Here is a 9,346-nt window from a genome sequence, read left to right as displayed (position 1 = left end):
ATGATATCAAACGATACAACTACAAAAAATATCAGGACAAACACAAAGAGAGATCACAAAAGTGCAAGCTTCAAAAAATTCTCTCCAACATCTCAACATCTTTCTTGTAGTTGTATTGTTTAATATCATTGTAAGGCTTGCACATTATTGTTTGTTTTTACTGCTTTGCTTATGCGATTAATGTTGTAGGAGCCTGAAGATGGGATGCATCTGAGTCATCCCGAAATCAGTAGTGATTCCTTGAAAAAATTATGAGAGAGAGACCTTTGATTTAATTGGTAATTTATTTGTCCTATTCCGAAATCCACACACTGGGTACGCTTTTTCATTAGAGGTATTATGATCTACCTCTAGGTAGAATCTCTATTTTGTTGATCTCTTTACTATGGTATTGCTCTAAAGCAACTGTTGCCAGTATAGGCAACTCAATACATCAGTACATATACAAAATCTTCTGTATTTTAATTTATACGGGGTGTTTTCAAAGGTGAGGCTTTTTTTGACAGAAGAAAGAAGTCATCGAAATGAGTCATTTTACCAAAAATTTTCTATATGACATATTCATGATAACTTCCAGGAGACAAGTTGCGACCCATTGCTTTGTGATAATCCAAATAACAATTGATCTAGGGTCGTATTAGGATCTCTTTCAATAATAATTTTAAATTTTTTGTTCAACTTTGTCATTTTGAAAGTGATTTTTGGTAAAACAGTTTATTTTTGCCATTACTACCTTCTGCTAAAAAAAAGCCTCGTTTTAGCGTTTGAATACAACATGTATATACAAGATATTTACTTCAATTTTTGAGCAATGTAGAAACAGTCTTGCCATAGGAGTAACCGAGAAAAAAAATTCCATTTGTTATAAGGTATTACTAAATTTAATTTCGTCAGTTATAGATATCTTTTTCTTTAATTGAATATACATTATTTGTTTTTTTTCATTACCGAAAAACCTAATTCATTTCGACAAAATGAAAGACATTTCAATATAAATACAACCCCTCCTGGCTGTCGCGAAGAATATCGACAACGAAATCGAAATTCGCCACCCTTAATCTTTTCATCTCCCCCGTAGGGTCGAACGGACTGACGTCGCTTTCCACCTGTAAATAGCATTTAGGCCAAGATAAACGACCCGGTTTTCTCGGAAAAGTTGCCATACATCTTCATTCGCGGAAACCGCCTCCTTTTTGCAGTGTACATGCCCGCAACTTTATTGGAAAAATAAGCGGACTGGGTGGCGACATATTTTACCGTGACAGGTCTCCCGGCCGAAACCTGCTAGGTTTCACTTGAATTGAGTTCGGTAACAAATTAGCCGTTTTTCTCAGCGCTCGCGGAAAGTTCGCCCGATGACGGGGGGGCTTAGTGACATATGTTGCGACGTTGTTTGACGTCTAGCGCGGTTTTTGTACCCGCGATCCGGGGGTTATTGGGGTTGCGTTGGCAGACTGTCGATCTGGTGCGAAGGAGGTTGGGCAAGAGTTTTGCTGGATGAACATGCTAGAATGTCTTTGTCCTGGTCGCAACAACTCATATTTTCATACTTTTTTAGGTGAACATTCCTTCAGATAAAAAAGTGTTTTTTTTTTCAAAAATATTGCATATTATATTACAATCATAATTGTTAGCAGCCGACGATGTCAAATCGGGATTTACTGGAAAGTTGTTGAGACCTAGTGGATTTTGAAGATTAGGTGGTTGAAAGGTTATAATTATAATAATAATAATAATAGTGTCTTTATTTGGAAAAAAAAAATACACTTGAGGACTTGAAGTCTAGCATGAGCTACTCCACTCAACCCCTAACAAATCACAAAAATAAAATGAAAAAAATAAAAAAAAAAACAGAAATTACAAAAAAATGAAAAATTACGAAATATACAATGAACTGTCTTATGATGTATATGCACATTCAGCAGTGGGGAAAGCGTCTGTAGGTTTTCCAAGATGTAAAAAAATCGGCAGGTGTGCATACTCGAGCGTGTCAGATTAAGGTACTGTATAGGCCCTACGTGTCTCCGATAACGAATTCATTTTAATACGGAAGAGATGAAAATGGTGAAGAAAATTTTTTTTTGATCGGGTCAAATTTTTAGAGAATATGTTGATTGGACCCAAAGGAAGCTACTCTTCAAGGGACTGACAATTCGGACGTGACGCAATGTCACAGCGGTCCTTTGAAAATGCAAAAAAAAAATCGTCACTTGTACAGGGTGGGCAAAATTCGTTGTCTACTGAGGGGATCTAGAAAACTATAGTAGCTAGAAGAAAACGTATGACACATTCACGAGCTCTTTTTCAATGACTAATCCAAATCTGAAAACAGAATCGGCCTATCACTTTTAGATTTCGAGTTTTAAACAAAAATTGATATTTTGACGATCCCGAATAGTTCTCATAACTTTCTTGTTGTTACAGATCTGAAACTTGAACCTTCTTAGGCACTTCCATACCAAGGACCTACTGACAAAAGATTTTTTTTCAATTCAAAAATAACAAATTCAATAAAAGTTTGCATTTAAAAAAATTAAAGTTTACCTAATGATTAGAAATGAAAAAATATTTTGAGCTCATCAGTGGATTCTACGTAAAAAAGTGCCTGTAGAAGGTTCAAGTTTCAGATTTGCAACTTCAAAGACAAAAAAGTTATGAGAACTTCAGGAAATTGTCAAGTCTCGTGGGAGACATTTTTTGTTTCTCCCGAAAAAGAGCTCGGAAATGTCTCATCCATTTTCTCATAGCTGTTATAGTTCTCTAGATCCTCTCAGTAGACAACGAATTTTGCCTACCCTGTACTTATTCGAACGTGTCAAATTTTCATACAGATGGTAAATCTCGGTGATGCAGACGTGTTGACCCATTAATCTGACACTAATCAGGGAGGGGGTTTCTTAATCTGACAGTTTTAAGATGATAACAAGGCATTTTTTAAATATCTCCGTTCCTTCTTATCGTTTCTGTATTCATTATGAAAGTTGTAAATAATACAATTCTATACAACTTTCGTCTGAAGCAATTTCACATACTCTCAACAGTTGTCGAGTTATAGGGCGATAAGTGCAAGGGCTTAGCCAGACATACGAAAGATCAAGGTCAATGTAGAAACCCATACTAATGTAAGTACATTCATCGCATATATCTTGAAAAAGTTCAAACGTAGAAACAATTGCCTCGGACAAAATTTTTAGAAAACGTTATGCCCTTCAACTTTCATAATGAAAGCGATACCCAGGAGAGGAGATAATTCAACAAAACTGATTTTTGTGACCTTTATGGCCAATTCTTATTGTTTCGGCATGCTGAAACTGTTATTATATTTTTTCCGGTATTCTTGAATCATCAGCTTCAAAATAAGAAAAAAAGCCACCGAGCTCGAGAATGTACTCGTGACGTTTTTCTTGTAAGTTCGTCAAGCTTAAATTAACAGATTAAGAGAAGATATTCTTTTCAACGTGTAATTGACCACATATATCCTAATCTGACACGCTCGAGTATGAACAATGATCTTTTTGTTTCACTACTCTGACATGATGTCCAGACAATTTCCCCTATATTATACAGGTCTAATTTTTGTAGAGGTACTCTACAGGGTCTAAGGTATCTTCCCGTATAACAATCTGACACGCTCTAGTAAATCCTTAATTTTCCTTTTGGGCTCCCGAACTATAAAAATATACCTATTCAGGACTGGACTCACGGAGAATGGAATTTGAGCTGCCGGCGCGCACACCAGATTTGAGCATCTTCTACTTCTTTTTTTTTGTCTATCTTAAAGAGAAGTTCTTCAAAGATCGTTCACAAATCCTGCCCAAACTGTAGCAGCGATTAACGTTGACTGAGAGATATCGTTTATAAAACTTGAGTACAAAAACTTTACTCCTTGTTGATTCGAATATATGCAACTTATTTTCTCCAACTTTCACCATTTATTCAAAGCCCTTTGAAACTAGCCAATCGACTCTGTAAAACTCACTTGTGTTACATGAGCCCTTCGGGCTCATGTGTTGTTGCATATTTAACTGTTAATATTCAACTGCTTCTATTTCAGTGTGCAGAATTACTTGGGCACCGTATTTCTATCTAATAAAACAAATCGCAATAAAATTGTATATCTCAGAAACTAATGGTCAGATGAATCTCTTAGTCTGCAGACAGAAAACGTTTATAAACCCAAAGTCAGCTCAATGTTTCCCCAACTAACGAACTTAACCGCCTCGTAACATCTGCAACTAACATAACGCCCAAAGGTATCGAAAGCACAATAGCACCGTCCTCGACTCAAGAGTTTGCGACCATTCTTCGAGTCAATTAAACACTTCTACAGACTCCGCAACTTACGTTACGCGAAGTTGGTACACCTGCCGCCTATTTACAGCCACTTAGGGGCTTTTAGGAGCCGTCTACCCGAATCATTCTAAAGTTTGTACCGCAAAATCGACTCCTTATATCAGTACGGATATGCAAGTTTGTTTTTAAAGCACAAAGCGACCAACCCTGCATTATTTATATACTTTAAGAGGAAAACGGGTCTGGCCATAATGCGCATAAAATATTATATCGATCATCGTAATTTATGAAGTTTCTTGGAAAAAGTTATCGTGCCTGAGTTACGGGCTAGATGTTGCGCCTTCCATAAAAGCAGTTGGAAAAAGCTCTTGGGTAAATTTAGCATGACGGATTTGTGTTTGAGTTCGGGAAGATACATCAGGATGATTTCGACCATCTATTTTTCGGTAGGAATGAAGTGATTCTTCTACTGAAGCGTTTCTACAGAAAATGGATAGACCTTTTGAAAGGTTCAGTTTGCATCAAACTTTTCTTTGAAGACGTCAGGCGTTACCAATCATGTTATAAAATGTGACAACACTCTTTTCGTTTCATTGTTTCTGATAATGAAAGCATTTTTGGAGATTGTTTGCTAATAAAAATCAAACATAATATTTTAGTTGTCAGTTTAAACAAGCCATTATGATGTATCTTTATTTGAAAAATAGACCACAAATTCTTTCATCTTCCAATTTCTACATTATTCGAGAAAAATTCCAAAAAGCCCATTACTACTTACTTTTTTGCTCCCCTAGGCCAATTACAGTTTGGCGCTGTTTAGTATCGAGTACGTAATTTTTTTTATTATTTCATCGAATGATTATCCTGGCGAAAGTTGAAACAATTAATTGTCTGTTACGAAAATCGAAAAATCAAGTTTTTTACAGTATTTATTGAATTTATTCGGTCTTAAATTTTTTTTACTGGTACAGAAACTGATATCATTGAAATTTTTATTGAGGAAATAAAAGCTTCTAATGACAAAAATGCTGCACCAAAAATTCTGGCCAGAGGCTTCTGTGCCACTGTTTACTTGCACAAAAAAAAAAGGTTTGAGAGACATTCAAACTTTCATTGTTTTTCATGGTACTTATTGCTCTCCGTATTGCTCGCAACAAAATTGTTATAAATCCGAAATTGATAGATCACTGAGGAACATAAAACCGAATCTGTGTATAAGTTCTTTATTGATAAAGATGAATCAAAACATGCAACAAATCACAAATTTTTATTTTTTCATGCACAATGCTAAAATCATATAAATTTTGTTCTCGTATCCCAATTACAAAGGCACTGGTACATTCTCGGGATAAAAGTCTGATGATGTCAAAATTTACGAAATTAACATGATGAATATTTTATGAAGAATCTAAAAATAATATAATTGTATTATTTTTGGTTTTACATTCAGAAACTGGTTATGATTTACGAAAACATCAATTTTTCACGATATTTTTCGATGATTCATTTTCCACTTTGAACTAGTGTATATTTATATCACAAGAAATGAATAATCACCATTGGATTCTAAAATCATATACAACTTTATAATGACTGTAAAAGAATTGCTAAGAAAAAATTGAACCATAAAGTTTTCAAATTTAAAATGAACCTTATTGCTAAAAAAATTGCCTCAACTTCACGTCACAATGGAAATAACTTCGATGAAGCGAACTTGTTCGTGATGCTTATTTCTAATGTTAGTTCACTGGAATTTCACGATTAAACTGTCTAGACAATTGTATTCTCAATTCGCACGTCACTGGTCTCCCCAAACAATCAGCTTCTTGGATCTGTCCACCGTTGCCAAATATGTTCCGTACGGTTGCCACGCCGTTGCTGTCACTGCAGACCTGGAGAAGAGGCCAACAGATCTTCAGGGTTCATGTAAACAAAAATAATAACCAAGCTCACATATAAAAGGCAAAAATAAAAATAAAAGCATGCAGTGATACCCAATCATGTTTCATTCAGCGGAGAAGACTTTTCTCGAGCTAACAATCTATGTTGTTCAGTTTTTTGAGCAGTATAAATCTATATTCAACCCATTTCATTCATTTTAATAATCATTTATTTCATTCATTTCTCGATTCACTCAATAAATATTTGTTTGATGAATTTTTGTTTCATTTATTCGTAAATGATGGTTGTGTGTCTCATCAATATTCAACATGAAAATAGTATGAACTGGAGTAAACAGTACTCCCCCGACAAGTGACAAAAATGGTGACGACAATTCAAATAATTGTCGTTCCTTTATTGCGAGCTAGTCATGAATCAGCATAGAAATTCTCAGAGAGGCTGAAACATCTAAACACAAACTAAACACCGGTTTCGGGATCATTGTCCCTCATCAGTACAGTGCAGTGGTAAACATTTCAACCGGAGAATGGTGTCTTTAAGCGAAACCGGTGCGTCGCTGTGAGGAATATTTTCAATTCTCATTACTATGCGCCACCTGTCTCACCAAGACTGAACCAACTCTGTGAAATCCTACACCCATCCATGGCTCCCAGACATAACTATGTACTATTCTTTGAATTGTCGTCTCCATTTATGATAAAATTTTCGCAGAACAGATATAACTGAAATTAAATAAATTTCGATTTTCGTGCCTATTTTTCTGGCTGAATTATTAATATTGCCATACAAAATACACGTAAAATGCATATTCATCGTTTCAACCGATAACGCTCGATCGAAAAATATACATTGCTGTCGGAATAGGAGAGCTTATCCATTATTATTCCCGGCATTCTGAAATGGATGATATTTCATGATAATTAGTGATCGAATTGAAATAATTCAATGTTGAAAACAATTCTGATGCATGATCGAACGTGCGAATAACGCCGTTAACGAATAAAATTGATGGATCTGATCCATCGTCCAAATTTGTTTGAAAATTTCAGAGATCGGCTGCGTTGTCGCTGTATTGTGTGAATTGTGCGGAATCTGGAATATATTCGATTCATAACTATTGATATTTTTCACGCTGAATCGTTCACATCATTTGTCATTAGCTGATTCTTGTTGAGAGAAAATCCGCGGCTTATCTCCTCATCTATATTATACTCATGCTTACAGCCAAAACGGTTTACGCTTAAAAAAAATTCTCACAGACCCAGTTGCAGGAACCTCCATTAAAAATTAATGCTCCATTAAAATTTAAATGTGTAATTTTGGAATAGAATAAAATTTAAAGGAGCATTAAATTTGGACGCTCTTTTCTGCATCTGAGCGTAAACCAGAAGCCATGCTGCGAAAAAATCAAACGCTTATACTTACACATGCTCCTTGAGTATGCTCTCCACCTTGGCAGTGTTGACCCCCCAAAGGTAGACGCTTCCGTCAGAAGATCCCACAGAGACATATTGTCCGTCGGGGCTGAACGTAGCCCTAGCCCAGTCACAGCCAACTTTGAATCCATCACAGCTGAAAACATAAGACGCTGGCATATTTATCGTGAATGGAACATTTCGCCTAACAAGGCTAACAGCATCTGTTGATCTCAATATCTGAATTTCGAAACTTTCAGCTTGGGGAAGGGGAATTTGTAACGAAGTTGGGTATTGGTTTTTGGCGAGACGAGAACTTCCAGCCAGAAATATGCTGGTCTCATTGGACGAAATTACGATTCTGGAAACTTTGCTTGTAGCTTGGAGTGTCTTGCCGGTATCAAGTGTAGCGGAAAAAGCAATATACGAGGTTGCCTGCGTCGGTTATGTATTTATCTCGTATGTTCTTGCAGTCTGAGAGTTGCTGGAAGCCTTATGATTCAGGCTTTGAAGTAGAGATTCGAATAGATATTTGTTTGTTTCCAGGTGTTGGACACGTTGGCGATCGAATTAGAAACACAGTTAAGATCACCAAATTTGAACACACAATGCACAACAGTTCATATAAATCACTGATCACTCAGTTAATCTGGTGCAGTTTTTTTTTTCAAATCAATTTTGAACTCAAGTTTCCAGTCGAATGTAACCCCCAAGTGCCTCACATGGGACGACCACACTAGTAGTTAGTGATAACTTATGTTTTGAAACAGTTTCCCATATCATTAATATATATTATAAAGATTAGAGGACCTAGGTTAGAGCCCTGAGGAACTCAGTGAACCACATACCCTAACATTTTGCAGTCCAGTGAGGAATTTCCGAATACTCTTCTTGTAGAAGACTGAATCAACACTAACAACGTCTACTTGATTTTCGCACTCAAGATTTTCCTTTGTATATTCAGTCAAGGTTGTTCAGGCATTATTTGAGTCTTGACTAGATGTAATAAGGATACCTGTGTATATTAAAATGAAAATTTCACCAGTAGTTGCCACGAGTGTATCGATTATTGGTTCGATTATTATAAATATCATGATATCTTTTACTGATGGTCACACAACGGTTCTCCCGAACAATCAGAGATATTTAATCATGATCCCTATCAGTTGTTGAGCGGTCTATTCAACGGAATCGTCTTAAGACTCGGCTTGTCGAAGGTAGCAAGTCCAGTAGTTTTCAAAACATTCTGAAGTAAAACGAATATTTCCAGCAACTTTCAACAACAAACTGAAAGTTACCCCTCAAAACACAACATCGTGTCCAGCATAACAACATTCATTCCACCTTCTTCAAGTCTTGCACTGTCATTTGATCTTGAAGAATATTTTCTTGATGAACTATTCAGTCATTGTGTGCCTCCAGACATGAATCACTTAGGTATCTAGTAGCTCCTGAATATACTTCTCTTCGTCTTTCTTTAGTCTATTTCCCATTTTATCATGTGGCGTCCAGTGTGTTTTACGTTTTTGAGGTTTCTTTCAACTCATTCCATTGTCCCACTCGGATCTGTTCTTGGAAAATATAGGTCTCCCCTTACATAACTTCTTCGTTCGTACTGATTCCAAGACACAACAAAAGTGGCTTAGTTGCCCTATGTTCCTTCTGCATCTCTTCTCCGAACTCTATAAATTGTTTTAATTTTGTTTCTCTTCGAAGATCTTTTACTGTTTAACTTT

General features: G+C 36.1%; 1 protein-coding gene across 5 annotated transcripts in view; it reads right to left on the bottom strand.

Annotated features, from left to right (window-relative positions):
- Positions 1-5,500: 5,500 nt before the first annotated feature.
- The window catches only part of LOC123319522 (autophagy-related protein 16-1), a 646,240-nt gene continuing 642,394 nt past the window's right edge, over positions 5,501-9,346 (bottom strand). For 4 of the 5 annotated variants that reach the window (XM_044906539.1, XM_044906541.1, XM_044906542.1 and 1 more), the window contains 2 exons: positions 7,621-7,767; positions 5,501-6,206 (listed from right to left, as the gene is read on the bottom strand). In XM_044906539.1, coding sequence (XP_044762474.1) covers positions 6,092-6,206; positions 7,621-7,767 — 262 coding nt within the window. In that variant the 3' untranslated portion in view covers positions 5,501-6,091. The remainder of the gene's footprint in view (positions 6,207-7,620; positions 7,768-9,346) is intronic. The other variant, XM_044906540.1, reaches the window with a different exon arrangement.

The sequence above is a fragment of the Coccinella septempunctata genome, chromosome 8 (assembly GCF_907165205.1).
Source record: "Coccinella septempunctata chromosome 8, icCocSept1.1, whole genome shotgun sequence".
Lineage (NCBI taxonomy): Eukaryota > Metazoa > Arthropoda > Insecta > Coleoptera > Coccinellidae > Coccinella > Coccinella septempunctata.
Note: the sequence above shows the minus strand (reverse complement) of the source record. Positions and strands in the feature narration are given on the sequence as shown.